The 15444-nt window shown below is 40.2% G+C and overlaps 1 protein-coding gene across 2 annotated transcripts in view; it reads left to right on the top strand.

Moving 5' to 3' along the window:
- Nucleotides 1-9397, top strand: part of fhl3a (four and a half LIM domains 3a) — a 28059-nt gene extending 18662 nt beyond the window's left edge. For both annotated transcript variants that reach the window (XM_085176534.1, XM_085176535.1), the window contains exons 2-6: nt 2360-2524; nt 3495-3669; nt 6784-6953; nt 7111-7297; nt 7906-9397. In XM_085176534.1, the coding sequence (XP_085032660.1) occupies nt 2369-2524; nt 3495-3669; nt 6784-6953; nt 7111-7297; nt 7906-8057 (840 nt within the window). In that variant the 5' untranslated portion in view covers nt 2360-2368 and the 3' untranslated portion in view covers nt 8058-9397. The remainder of the gene's footprint in view (nt 1-2359; nt 2525-3494; nt 3670-6783; nt 6954-7110; nt 7298-7905) is intronic.
- The last annotated feature ends 6047 nt before the right edge of the window (nt 9398-15444 follow it).

The following is a 15444-nucleotide window of genomic DNA, read 5'->3' as shown; positions in this document are numbered from 1 at the left end:
CAGTCACACTTCTGGTATTTTTGAACATTAGTAACCCAGAGTGGGGCTTTTAGTCACTTGGTACTGTACACAAAGGCAATGGAACTCTGCCAGAAAGCTAGTATATACAGTAGTAGATACACAGCCCTCTCCCTGTGAGAACTGACTTTCAGAGTAGAGTTCACTGCGGCTGTCTCACCATCTTCTCTTCTCTTCTCTTCTCTTCTCTTCTCTTCTCTTCTCTTCTCTTCTCTTCTCTTCTCTTCTCTTCTCTTCTCTTCTCTTCTCTTCTCTTCTCTTTTGATTAGTGGCCAACAATTTCTGCATGCAGTCACGTCCTAAGCCATCACTGCAGGGTCAGTGCACTGACGTCATGCCCCTCTCTGTGAGAGTCTGTGCTGTTAGAACTTCATTTTAGGCTTTGGATTGGTATTTGAAGTAAATCACTTCACTGTAACACTACAAGTCCTGGGAGTAAAAAAACAGCCTTTGTTCTGATTCTTGAAGTATTACATGCAATATATTTGTACTTGGTTCTGGAAAATTTTGCAATTACTTCTAATGTTCATCTGTGCTCCACTGAGTTCTTTGGATACTTTACCCTAACCTAGTTTTTAGACAAGGAAACTAGACAAACCTAAAAAAAAAAAAAAGGCAGACTGTTTAGTACTCTTTAAGGAATCGAAGTGTAAACATCTCACTTCTCTACTTTAACAACTTCTATATACTTATTATTATAATGGACAGATTATGTATGAATATGAAACAGGCAATAAACACGTGTGTGATTTGCTGTGGAAATTTAATCTTATATCAGACGTCATAGCACTGACTCTCTGGCTTTGTGAGTCATGCCTCATCCCGTACCTTTGCCTGGAAGGCAGTGCCAGGTATGTTAACATGACGTGCAGATAATATTAAGGTCGCAGTGCTGCTTTTGAGCTTTATACTTTGCTGATCTAATCCTGACGTTGTAGTTATGTGGGCCAATGGCAGCAGTTTCTTAGATGGATGGTGTATCAAATGTACATAAATGTAGTGTTAAAACACAACAGAACCACAGCTGCTTATTCTGATCTTTTCGCATAAGCCCCAGAATTTAAGACATTCAGTCATTAAATTAGAGTGACATGGCAGTGTAGTGATGTGCGCCCGTTCATACACATGTCCAAAGCGGCAGAGACGGTTGAAACTTGAGAGGCTGAGACTATTTTTTTCTTTGATGGTGGATCCTGTGTGACTTGGCTTTGTTCTTTTTTTCCCCCTTTGGTACAAAAAATGTCAGTATGTGTATTTACATGCCTCCTTTGGGATTTGTGTGTAATATGCTTGTGTGCCTGCAGCCGTGGGTGTTTTTCTAAGGGTGTGGGTGTAAGACAGGCAGCAATGGACCAGTTTAAAGTTTGATTGATTGTCTTATCAACGATGATTGTTGTTACTGGGTGGTGGGAATGAATAGCCAGCACTAGAGCCAGCCAGAGGGCGGTATAACTTATCACTGGGCTTTTCTCCAGCCATGTTGTAATGTTTTGGCAACCTGATACTGTTACCATAATGCCCACACAATGTTGTTCTGTCACTTTGTTGTTCACTCAGTCATGATCAAGGGTGCTTTTGTACAACGGAAACCATGTTCATAGACAGTTACTGCCTATTATCTATAAGGCACACACTGTAGCTGCATCTTGTCCTGCAAGGAAGCCACTTGCTGAGCAGTCGTGTTCAGACATACACACACAAACACACTTTCAAACGCTTCACCAGATTTCTGTATCTGTTGGTGGTCCATGCTATGTACAAAAATAAATCCTTGCATCATAAATATTTACACGCACGTGGATTTCATGTGATGTGCGCAGATATACTACGTCTTTTTGTCATAATGGCAGCTGAGGTTGTTCAGTTTGGCATTTTACTCGTTAGCTTGCGCTTCATGGAAACAGGAATGTGTTTTACTCAAAGACAGCAAGTGACAGCTCCCTCTTTTGCCCCCTTCCCTTTGCACCTACCACACACTTTCATCACACAGTAATAAAACGTTAATAGGCATTTTGAACTGCTCTAACTCCCTCCCTCACTCCTTTCCCTGCGTCTCTTTCCACTTGCTCCCACTTGCGCTGTGTGTTTTGTTTGAGCTCAGCTCCATTGCTGGTACAAGCTGAAGTATTTACAGCATAAATATTGGCAGTGAAAGTCTACACTGATGTTCGGCTGCTGTGATGGAAAAGGTGATTGAATCATTCTTGAGCACACTCCCTCCTTTTCGTCCACTGTTCATTGTTCTGTTCTCTTGTGCTTTTATTGTTTGTTCTCCCTTTTGCTTTTTAGCATTTTATTTTAGAATAATTGATGACCTGAATGCATCTTTTCTCTATTTTAGGAAATTACGATGACTGACCGATTTGACTGTGACAATTGCAAAGAATCGCTGTATGGCCGCAAGTACATCCAGTCTGATGACAGCCCCTACTGCATTCCCTGCTATGACACCTTGTTCTCGAACACATGTGACGAGTGCAAAGAACTGATTGGCCATGACGCAAGGGTAAGGCATCCATTTCAACGTGACCCAACATGTAATCAGCTATGTGCTCGACAACAAGAGTAACAAGTGGAATATTTTTTTAGATTTGCAGTTGAAAAGCATTCGATAGTTGTTATAAAAAGATAAAAACATGATTGTATATATAGGATTTCCTTATGTAATAAACTACTAATAATGATCTACCTCTTGCCACAGTGTGGACTTTGTATTAAACAAAGATAAATCACACAAAAGAACTACTCCAATGAGCTTTATGCCATTTTTACAGTGTTTGGACATGGCTTTGAATGGCTAAAACAGAAGTTATGTCATGTTAATGATGCATAATTCATAGTAAATGAGGCGTGATCTATATATTTTGCATAGCAAGACATTGTAGAGGCTAATTTAACAAGCAATTATGCAGGTAATTTCCACAGAAGTCCATAAATGCCAACTAACTCATTTTGAGATAGTAAAAATGCAGCATTAGGCAATGTCTATTTCTTCCCCACAATCAAGTTAAAATGTAATCCTCCCTCAGTGGAAAACATTAATATGAAGTGGATCAGCTAAAGCCAATATGGTCCATAATGGAGTCAAATAAGTGGAGATATGACACAGTGCTTGATAGTTTACTTAGCTAAAACATTCCATTCAGTTATCAACACCCTTAAGAGGGGTAAATGAAAAATAAAGCCAGCATTTTCCTGGCTTAAAGCCCTGTATACAATGAATTCACTCCACATGCCTGACCAATAAAATCACAGTCATGCACATGTGCAACCTACTTGTCACTGCATATACAGACATTTGACCTAGCCCAGGACTAAACTCCTCAATGCTCATGCTATAAACACAAATTAATTTTTAGTATTTTTGTTATCCCCTTAGTTTATATGCCTGGAAATGTCACTTCATTTCTTGGACACATTTGTAAGTGTATGAAATGACTTTCAGTGTCCTTGCCTTTTCTTTGCTCTGCTGCCAGGAACTCTTTTATGAAGACCGGCATTACCATGAGCACTGCTTCCGTTGCTTCCGCTGCGATCGCTCTCTGGCAGATGAACCCTTCACTAGCCAGGATGATGCACTGCTCTGCAATGACTGCTACTGTAATGAATTCTCCTCCAAGTGTGTAGCCTGTGACAAGATTGTCATGCCAGGTATGTGTGGATGCTGCAATGTTTCTGTGCAGAGGCAGTTTGAAGATGAAATGTGCATGATAGTCTTTTTTCTGGTCTAAATTTTGTTTGTAACAGTTTAGAGTTTTTCTTTTTTGTGTCTGTATGAAGTATGCTTCCAGTGGCATTTAGAAAAGTAAAGTTGTGGGGCATTTTGAAACATGAGCCGAGCCATAAGATGAAATTCAATAAAATAGAAAAACGTTGTCATAAAATATAATACCTTACTAAGCTCCTACTAAGTTAAAATATAGGCACATCATTTTAAAAGAACTGTAAGATGGTAAACTCCAGAAAGCAGGGTCAAATCAAAAGTGTAAAGTCAAAATTATAGAAAAAGGCGAAACAGGATGGATTTAGAAAAAAGGATGAGCAATGAGAAAGAGGCAAAGACAAGGCTTGAATAGTCTGCTTGAATTGACATGTTTAAACTAGATCCCAATGGCTGACAGGCTGGAAGTAAACTGATCATATCAGTAGAGAAATCTGCAAATTCCAGTCCCCGGTACTATCTTTATCAGCCCTCATAATCTACAAATAATTCAAGGAAGACTTTGGCTTCCCCCAATTACTCCTCTTTTTTATTCAGTATTATGTAAGACAAATTTACAGGGACACTTACTTCATCCTGTTTCATTTTTGTGCGTCCAGTTGCCATCATTTGTCATCAAATAACATAAACACCCGTAAAAAACAGAAGCATACTTATCATTGTGTAATAGCTGAATGATAGCCTTAGTGCTAGCGGCTTGAGGAGAAAAGCAAGTTTACACTGAATCAGTATAAAGATTCCACAGAAACTGTTTTGGTTATCAAGATTGTTCTGATAAAAGTACTGAAATTATTCCATTGCCAAAGATCATCAACCAGATGTTGTTGTGCAGTAGCAGACAATGGTCCTCTTCTTCACTTCTGAAAATCATTTAGCGTTTCTGTTGTTGTGGCGACTGAAGTCTTGCATAAGTTCTTTTCTATTTTTCAAACAGACAAAACATACAAGATATGTTCTGCTTCACCTAAAAGAACACCAAAAAGTTTAAGTGATTTAACTTTTACCTAAGCTAACTGATATCATTTTGAGTTTTTGGTCTCTGGCTATAAACTCAGACACCAAATAGTAGTTCCAGTAGACGAGCTTGGAGTTTTCAAGCCTGAAGAGCAGTGCATCAGGTCAGGCACACTGGGAAATTTTCCCATAGGATCAGACTGTCAGTGCCCAGTTCTACTGTCTTAAAATGGGATTCATGGTACTGTATTTGTGCTCATTTGCGTGAGTATTCGGTTATCTCTACAGAGATGCGCTGATGTGCAGTCCTCAAAACAACAACAGTGCATGGCTCAGCAAAGATGATGCTGTGTGTAGATCGAATGCTGATTGGTTGAAAAGTGGAGCTGGGCAGGAAAGGGAGCATTCACTGCAAAGGGGAGACAGAAGCATGAAAAAAAACCAAAATAATACCAAAGATCAAAACAGTAGCGTGAAAAAGCCCAGACGCTGGCTGCAGTTGTTTTGTTTTGAATGCTTGGTTTCACTTTAACTCTTTGCATGTTATAACATCAATCTTCTCCATGGCTGGCTGAAGGATCAACAGCATCACAAGAACAGCCCACAGACTGGTTCTTCCACACATTTTTGACTCTGCCACCTGGTGACAGTAATCAGTTACAGCATATAGGTGACAGTCTGCAAAATCGTGCAAAGGCTCTGCACAGCCATGCCAGTCCTTTGAGACGTCTGAGCAAGGATGTTATGTGCAAATGAACTACAGCACACACAATTGTCCTACAAGGGCACCTCTCACCCTACTCACCACTTTTAGTTACTTGCAACTTGAAGGGTCGCTGTTTTGACAGGCTGGAGGAAATCCAGTGTGTATCACAAATCTACGCCTGCGACTAGTCAAAACAGAACTTCAAGCGAGTGATCAAAACGTAGCAGTGTATGGCTCAAGGACACGACCTTGAATGAAACGTTAACCAAATTGAAATCCTTTTATCCCTGTGCTGTAGTGAAAGTTTTTGATGGCATCTTACATATATCGCCTCTGTCAGTGCGCCCCAGGGCAGTTGTGGCTACAATGTAGCTTGCCATTGCCAGTGTGTGAATGTGTGTGTGAATGGGTGAATGACTGAATGTAGTGTAAAGCTCTTTGGGGTCCTTAGTGACTGAGTAAAGCGCTATACAAATGCAGGCCATTTACCATTTACCATATATGGGAAATCCATTTATGGAAGTGTACTGTAAGCGTGTACTGTAATAAGCAGAGTACACAGTAGTTTTGTGGTGTAAGATCAAGAGGGCCTGTAGAGTCAAGAGACCATTTAAAGAATACTGACTTTAGACTACATGCAGAAAGCATTCTTTAGAAATTCGGCTTTCTGTGCAGAGATTTCGTGCTTTGTTATAAACTTACGGTCTGTTTATAAAGTTTTTAAAGCTTATTGCAATTCTTTTGAAATGCTTTCTCTTCTAAAGAAAAAAGAAGGAAAAACAGAATTCTATTTTAGCATGTTCACTTTTATTGTATTTGTCAAATAGGCATGTCTAACAGTTAATATTATCCTTCTTGAGCCACAGTTATTAATGTCAGTTTCTAATCTGGAAAGATTTTGCTGGGGATTTCAGTGTTTTTGATTAGAGATCACAACAGCACATATACCCTAAGGCGGGGAAACGTTAGCAGTAATGCAAGATGTCAGCCCAACACAAACCACTGCGTCACTGTAGAATAAACCAACCAGTATAATAAAAAACTCAACAGCTGTGGAATACAAGATGGATTGGTTGAGGACACAGAGGGGGAAATGGCATTATCCCTTTTCTTTTAAGGCCTGCCACCAGTTTCCAGTTGTAGGAGAGAAGTATGGGGGCTGTGGTATTATGATGAAAAATAAATCTTAGTGAAACAAAATGGATTTATATGTCTTCATGCAATTCAACTGTTTTATTTCCTATTTTAATAAAACCACAAAAAATACCAAAATGATCATAACTACCTTATAAAGACCTGTAAATGATGCAAACTTAGCACTTTTATATTCATTCTTTCCATCATTAATTTTCAGTCTCTTGTTTCCATTCTTCTGTTACTGTAGGCACAAGAAAACTCGAGTATGCAGGTTCTACTTGGCATGAGGGCTGTTTCATCTGTCACAGCTGTTCACAGCCAATTGGCTCAAAGTCCTTCATTCCTGACAAGGATGAGCACTACTGTGTGCCCTGCTACGAGGACAAGTTTGCGCCACGTTGCACACGCTGTAAAAAGGTCAGCAAAGCTGCCACATTGTTATAAAGACTTATTATTTTTAAAGTTTGAGAAACTGGTAAACTGCCACACTTCAAAAACTGAGTTAAAAATTTGTTGTATTAAATCTCTGCAGTAGTGTGACAGATTTCCACATGACCCTTGATCTTTTTTTAAGACTCTGACCAAAGGTGGAGTGACCTATCGTGATGAGCCGTGGCATAAGGAGTGTTTTGTGTGCACCAGCTGTAAGACCCAGCTGGCAGGTCAGCACTTCACCTCCCGGGATGACAGCCCTTACTGCCTCAAGTGCTTTGGAAACCTGTACGCCAAGAAGTGTGAGGCCTGCAGCAAACCCATCACAGGCAAGAATTCATCACGGTGTATACATCACTATCTTGATTTGTGAATATACTTGTAGTGCTACCTTTATACACTACATACATTGAATTTCAGTATGGTATGGAAGACTGCTTAGGCCACAGAGGGTAGATACAGAGAATGTATGGCAAAAAAAAAAGTGTTGAATGCATTGAAGACCTGAAACTAATCACTATTTATTCCCTCAGATATGCGAAAAAATACCATTTCAAATATTAAAAAAATATATATTTATATAAATTTATATAGTAAATAATAGCGAAAAACATGAACTTTTCTGTCATGTAATTTTTTTTATCTATTACCTAACGACCCTGCTATAGTATAAATGACCACTGGTCTAGTGATGAAACTTTTGAAAACACAGTAAAAAATTCAAAATGTATCCACTCGTTGTTAACATTTCTGAAAGCCTTCCTAACCCTGGGCCAGATTGGAGTCCTTGCCTGGCTGATGATGTCCACCGGACCTTATGTTTGACACCCCTGTTATAGACAAAAAAAATGTCAGGATAATTTAGTGTCAAAAAAACTGATATTTTATTTTCAAGTATCAACTTTCAGCAGTCAATTTGTTTTTCCTTGCTCTTCAGGCTTTGGAGGAGGAAAGTACATCTCATTTGAAGATCGTCAGTGGCATCAGCCGTGTTTCACCTGCTCGCAGTGCTCTGTTTCGCTTGTTGGTGCTGGGTTTTTCCCTGATGGCGACAGAATCTTATGCCGTGACTGCCACACCAGCCTATAGAGCATTCATTTCCTAAAATCCCACTTTTCCCTCAACTTACTCTTTATTATGGCTTTTCAAGAACCCGGAGTAATTACCAAGACAGGAAACACAGGCTAACACATACTGCCTCAGGTCAATTTCTTTATATAAGTGATCAGTTACTCGATGTCCCGTCTATGTCAGATTTTAATCTAAAAGCTGGTGTCCAAAATCCTGTTTTGATGCTGCATTGTTTGCATGAACCCTCACAAAAATGTCCAAAAAAAGTTTAAAAAAAAATTTCAAATAGATTTTGTTCATGCTGTGCCTTATTATTATAAATGCAAATTGCTTGTAACTGTGTAAAACATTTTTTTTCCATCAATAATGTAACTTCAGGTAGAAATCATACTCTGAAGAAAAGACACCAAACACTGATACAGTATATTAGATGAAACTTGCAGTCTATATTTTAAAAGTGTAATGGAGTTACTGTTTTAATGCTCTTATAACTGCAGTTTTATGCATTTTGAATGTTTCATTTCCTCACGTGTCAGTTGCCTTTCTCTATTGTATGTCTTTCTTTGTTCAACTAAACAATTTACTGTATATAATGATCCAGAAAGAGGTGGGACATTTTAAAGAATTAGACATTTCTTTGTAAATGGAAAAATACGAATGAGAAGAACATGAAAAGCTGAACATATGTTTATTATTGTAGTCAGTTCTTATTATTCACTCCAAATTATTTGCACTTTGGGTAAGATATGTACGTGCACATAAAAACATTCACTTTGCCTCCCTGTAGCTGTTACTTGCTGTTATGAGGACAAGGCACAAGAAATACAGAGCATTTTTTGTCATGTATCTGCTTATATTGAGCTTTGCAATGACACTTTTTACATAACATTTTATCTTATTTCCTTTTTTAGTTGTTTTAATAATTCTTTATACATATATATCTATATATATCTATATATCTATATATAGATATATAATCATTCTACAAAGAGCCAGCATTAATAACCTAAAAGAAGCTGAAACATCAACATTACTGTTGTGTGTGGCAGGAATACACACCGCCTGCCGTGATTGGCCACACTAATTATTTTGTTTCTGTTGAAGCTGTTATTGTTTGTTTTTTTAATTGTAAGTTTGTATGATACACTTGTGAAAATTCTATTAAAAAATACCTTAATAATTTCATTATTTCAGCTTTGATGCTGGTGAGTCAGAGTTGGCAAATATACATTTTAAGATGGAGAATAGGCCATCAGGATTAAAACTATGAACATACCTGTAACTCAGATGAAAATTGATATGGCTGAATGCTTAGTTTTATTTTGAAGACTTGTTAAATAAATTCACACTGACTTTGATGTTTCTTAGCAGTTTTTATATTTTCTATGTTTATATTCTGTGCATCATTGTGGTCATTATGTATGAAGATTTCTGTGAACTTGTGTTTACTCTGTAAACCAGAAACCTCCCCACTTTGGCAAATGTCTTTCTAGGAAAAAAAATATCTCTGTGTATGTGTGTGTGTAAAGTCAGAGGAATGAGTAGCCGAGCATGAAAGTGTGAGTGTGAGAAAATGGTAGAGACAAACCAGGCATAGGTAATAAAAAAGTGAAAAGTGTATGCCTTTAATTTTCTGATATTTTTAAGATATTTGTGTGTATGTGTGTGTGTGTAGGTGTGTGAATGTGTGTGTGCTCGCATGTGCATGTGAAAAATGGAGCACAGGCGCAAATTTGTGTGTATGTCCCTGAATGGATATACATGCACCAGTGTTTATGCTGAGTCGACTGTTTCATTGCCTTGATGAAGCACAAATACACAGACCTCCAGATACACTCTCCTGTCGGCGTTGGTGAAATGTCCTCCTCCCTGCCTCTGTTCCAGATTTTTTCACCAAAAAAGGAAATGGAAAACTCGTAGCTGCATGGGGGAGGGCGGGTGCACTGGTGGTGGAAGTGGGAGAGTGTGGGAGACAGAGAGGAGGAGAGAAAGAGAGGGAAGATGTTCACATCTGGAGTTGCTCTATGGCACTTTCACTAGGGGGGTCAGCTCCACTCACAGCCCCCTTTGAATTTATTAGAAGAAGGAGGCAGGCGGGGAGGTGATGGCTAACAGGAAGGGTCAGAGGCAGACAGTTAACTGTATCATATGGCACACGATCCCAACAAGCAGTTTAATCATTCACAGTTATTGCTTGCAACAGAAGAAAAATGTGCTTATTCATATGAAAACCTGACTATAACTGCCCTTTACTGGGGGTCATTCTCTTTCTGGTTTTCAGCAACAGAATGTTTTTTCCTTTCCTTTGACTCTGCCAGACGTGTTTGTGGCCACTGTCATTCAAAATTAAGTTTACCGCACAAACAAGTTCCTGAAAATCAGGACAGCTCAAAGAAGGCATGTCCTTGTTTGCCTAGAAGTCTGTAGACAGCAGCATTATTTGGGTTCCTACGTGATCAGTCACATAAAAATGATTATAATCACTATTTTGCTGTTAAACGTGTTTCAGTAAAACATCAACCCTTAAATAAACAGTTTGACTTGTAGGACCAGAATGCAGAAACTATACAAACAGGCAACAGTGATTACAGAAAGATGCCATGTTACAGGATTTGTGGATTTAAGGTCATATGTAATATAAACAGTTATCTATTTTAGCGCTTCATGCTTAAAGACGAAAATAACATTCAAGTTCCCAGTGCAGAAATGTAATTTTTTACAGTAGGAATTAGAAAACATGACTATAAATACTTAATGCTATACAAACACTTTATCCATTATCAAGACATTCAAACAGACAGTGTTTAAAAAATCCAGCATAGCATTCACAAGTTCTGCTGAAGGTTGCATGTAAAGGCTGTATGTATGTAGGTATGGCCTATAAAACACCAGTAAAAGGAGTGAGACTGGTAGAATCATATGGGCTAAGAACCCAAAAGTTTACAGAAAGTGAATGAAAAAGTCAAATAGGACTATCAACATTTTTAAATTACTGTTTTTAACTTCTTTTAAGGCCAAGGCACTTGTTTAAGATGCATTTTCTTAAATTCTCCTAGCTATTTGGTGTTGGCTGAGCCTGATACAAAATAAAAAACAGAAAAAACTGAACATCATCTCTGAACAGAAAGCATGTCTTCATGGGAACAGTGAGTTTATTTTACAGCACAATAAAGTCCCTTTAATTTAACCAAAGTTTAAAAAACTTTAATGAGCAGAACAAAGCAGAAAAGCCCAAATGTAATGTCCCCATATGAGGACTCATGGTCTCCTGAGGATAAACGGACATCCTGCCTTAAAAACCAAATACGATTTGTGGCACTCTCAAAGGCTTTGATGTTTAAATGTTTGGATTAAATTAAACTGAGTTTAGATTATTACATTATGATCAGTTTATAATGACACAAAGTTTTCTGTGAAACCAAAACTAATTTGATTTCTTTGATCATCAAACTCCAGTGGGTGGGCGAAGTGTAATTAGACTGATGCCTTATGTGATAGTAAAAAATTGTTTAATAAGTTCATGTCACATTTTCCTGATTACATGATTTAATTCATTTGACTGAGTCAGTGTGTATGTGGTCAATTCCTACAGAGCAGACTGGGTTAGCCACTTTCAAAGCTGGGGTTACCATGAACAGCCTTTCTTAGTCTGGTAAATGTGTATAGGTATAATAGAAAATGACACTTTAAACAGCAAAGATTTGATAGGGTTAACTGAGTAATAGTAAAAAGTATTAAGATGTTATGGTTTGCTTTCCTGTCTTTGAAAGTTGCTTTCTTTTTTTCTTCACTTGCCTGAAAGTTTTATTTCTTCTGATTAGAATTGGCAGCTTCCTGTACACCATCTATACAGCTTTACAACCATATTAAATCTGAGCAGTTCTAAACCTGTGGACCCTGGTCCCTCACCCAAGACCAGTTTGCCTTGGATGACCCTACGAGAAGCAAATGCCCCCAACAACATAGCTCCTGGGATCACTGGGCCACACAAACTTTTACATCATGATAAGATAGCAATTCAAAGAGGGGACCAGACAAAGAGTAATTCATACCCCAAGACCAATAGCTGTAGGTCTTGGACACATGAATATAAAAAGGGGCGATGGTGGTGAGTTGGATCAGGTGATGAGGATGGATGTTAGACAGGGCTGGAGTACCCAAATGTATAGGGAGGATTCACTTTGAATATCTAGCAGAGGCCCTGTTCTGCAGGATCTTAAATTCCCACCTTTGGAGGAACTTCAATACATATCCTGAGGGATGCTGGGGACACTGAGTCTGAATGGCCCATGTCCCATACCTCCATTGCCAGAGTAGCTGTACAGATCTGTCATTGCAAGGTAATTGGTGCTTGTCATGGCAGTAATTCTCAAATCAAATGGTGGACACTGGAGGTGAGGAGAGTCACCAAGTTGGAAGAGTACTACCAGGTTTGGTTAGCTTTTGGGACTCCTAAGGTCTGTGCCAGCGTACTGGAGAAGAGAGTCCACCTGCTGGTCGAATCTCCAATTCATGAGGAGAAACTGTTTTTGTCTTCATCGTGGAACACTAAACCAGCTTTTTTTTTTTTACCTCTCAAGGATATTTGAGATTTCATGGGAGTTTGCCCAACCACTCAACACATGTTTGGTGAAATTGGGGAAGGTAATCAACCACATCCCATGGGGAATTCTGTTACATGTGCTACTGGTGTATGGGGTATTTTACTGTTGCTATGGGCCAGTCAGTCCCTGTTCAGCCACATTGAGAGCTTGGTCCATATTGCTGGCAGTCAGAGCCAGGTCAGGTCCATTCCAGGACTACACCAAGTGTAACAGTTGCTATTGTAATGTAGTGTATCACCACATGGTGGCGCCTCCTGTCTCATGACTGGTGTGTCATCCCCTTTTTGTTTCTTCTTCGCACTCCTCCTGTAATGGATGCTCCCGTGTGTACGCGGACTAGTGTGCTCTTTAGTAATGTGTGGTAGAGGTAGCACTTTTATTTTTGATATTTTAAATAAATGAGTACTTTTTGGAAAGTCAGAAGCTGTTGCTCATTCGCTATCCACCTGCACACCTCCGCGGCTGGCTTCACCTCCACCGCACGTTACAACTGGCGCCCGAACTTTTTCCCCTTGGACTTCAGACGATTTTTGTATCCCGCCGAGGATTCTTCTCTTCTTGCACGTGAACTGTCTCGGAAATCCCCCCACTTTTGCGGACGCTCGGACGTTTTCCCCAGCCATGGCCGCAGCCTCAGCTCAGGTGGGACCCGACTAATTTCTGGATACCGCGGCGTGCCGCTGCTCCGCTTGGGAGAAAGAAAAAGAAGGAGCTGACTCCCCGCGATTTCAACGATATTTGCAGGCGTGGAAGACCACCGACCCATCGCTTGACACGCTCGCCTACCGAGGGAGAGTACTCCGTGAGTAACTGTACGGTCCGTCGGACCGCCAACTCAGTGCTGTTGGACCGTTACGACATCGGCGGCGCTAAAGCTAAGGCTAATGCTGCAGTGACTTTGACTCAGTGTTTATTCAGAGGGTCGTGTTGTTTTGTGTAAAGCATTGAAGCATCAGAGTGTGCATGGACGCTCTCGGTCTGACTGATATATGCGCTTAGGTACTGTGTGTGAACGCTCTTTTCACTTCGCCATAACTTTTGTGGGAGCGAGTTGTTTCCACACTTTTAAAATGGCGTCCCACGCAGACACGAGGAGTGAGGAGGATGGCTACGACCCGGATGCTGAGGCGCCTGGCCTGACAAGGTACATCATCCCTCACTCTACACCTCTTGGCCTCAACCTTGAAGTTGTAAACTTGGAAGGGGAGGTCGAGAAGCCACGAGTTTGCTTACAGGCTTCGCTGGAGCTGCAGAAGAGCCTGCTGAAGTGTCTGGATCATGGAGCTACGGGAGAGCCGGGAGAGCGGCCATCTCCCCAACGAACCCCGCCGGTTCCCCGTAATGACCGCTGGTTGGACGGGTACCAGGTGGACTAACCGTTATCATATGGACGAACTTGAGGTTGACTGAGGGTTGGTTTCATGCAAGATGTATGTGATGTAATTATTCTGTTCGTAAGGGATGATTACCTGTTCTGTTCCACTGAACCCTCGTCACCACAGCCCGTGAGAGGCTTTTGGTTTGGTTTTCTGTTGTACTGATTTAAACAACGGGATGTGTTGTATTTTTGACTGTTTTTCCCTTGTCTAGGACAATCTCAAGAGGATGAGTAGCCAGTAACACTGACTGTTCTGTATTGTTTGCTTGAGTCACTAATTTTGTTTATTGATTGTATTGACTGTACCGATGCTGTATAACAATTCCTCCACAGCCTGCTTACTACCTAAAGTAGCTATGTATAGTGAAAGGGGGTAGCGGGAGGAGGGTTACCTGTGTACGGCTGAGGACAGCCTTTTTCTCACCAGGCTTGATCTGAAGTGAAATGTTTTGGTTAAACCTCTTTGATGCTGTCTTGTTGCATTGCTATTTTGAGTCATGATATGTAGATGTTTCTGTTTGCTCTACTTAATCCAGTTTTATGGCTCTTTATTGCGTTAAGGTTCATTCTTGGCATTTACTTTAAAAAAAGAAAAAAAAAGTGAAAAACTAAGAAAACTGATTTTCCACTGTACATATTCGTCATATTTTCACCAATTTCATTTTTAAATGGTCTTTTGCCCTGTGTGTGTGCACCAATCTTAGCTGTAACCTCTATGTATAGGGTACTGTTAGGTGTGGTGTGTGCTTTTTCAGCTGTGTACGGCTGAGGACAGCCTTTTTCTCACCAGGGGGGACTATGTAACAGTTGCTATTGTAATGTAGTGTATCACCACATGGTGGCGCCTCCTGTCTCATGACTGGTGTGTCATCCCCTTTTTGTTTCTTCTTCGCACTCCTCCTGTAATGGATGCTCCCGTGTGTACGCGGACTAGTGTGCTCTTTAGTAATGTGTGGTAGAGGTAGCACTTTTATTTTTGATATTTTAAATAAATGAGTACTTTTTGGAAAGTCAGAAGCTGTTGCTCATTCGCTATCCACCTGCACACCTCCGCGGCTGGCTTCACCTCCACCGCACGTTACACAAGCCTGCCTTTGTCACTGATTCTGTTCATAACTTTTATCATGAGAACTTTGGTGGCAGCAGGATCTCTTCTCTGCTTTTTGCAGATGATGTGGTTTTGTTTGCTTTATCAGTTGGAGACCTCCAGCTCACTCTTGGGATGTTTGCAGCCACATGTGAAGTAATGGAAATGAGATTAGCTGTAAAAGGGTGTAGTGCCTACTCAGTTTCAGGGATGGGTTGTTGCCCCAAGTGGGGGAGTTCAGATATCTCTATGTATTGTTCACAAGTGAGAGGAAAGGGGAGCGGGAGATTGACAGACAGATTGGTGCTACTTCTGCAGTATGTACCAGTCCGTCGT

The sequence above is a fragment of the Neolamprologus multifasciatus genome, chromosome 11, assembly GCF_963576455.1.
Source record: "Neolamprologus multifasciatus chromosome 11, fNeoMul1.2, whole genome shotgun sequence".
NCBI lineage: Eukaryota > Metazoa > Chordata > Actinopteri > Cichliformes > Cichlidae > Neolamprologus > Neolamprologus multifasciatus.
The sequence above is the reverse complement of the archived record's forward strand: the minus strand, read 5'-3'. Positions and strand labels throughout refer to the sequence as shown.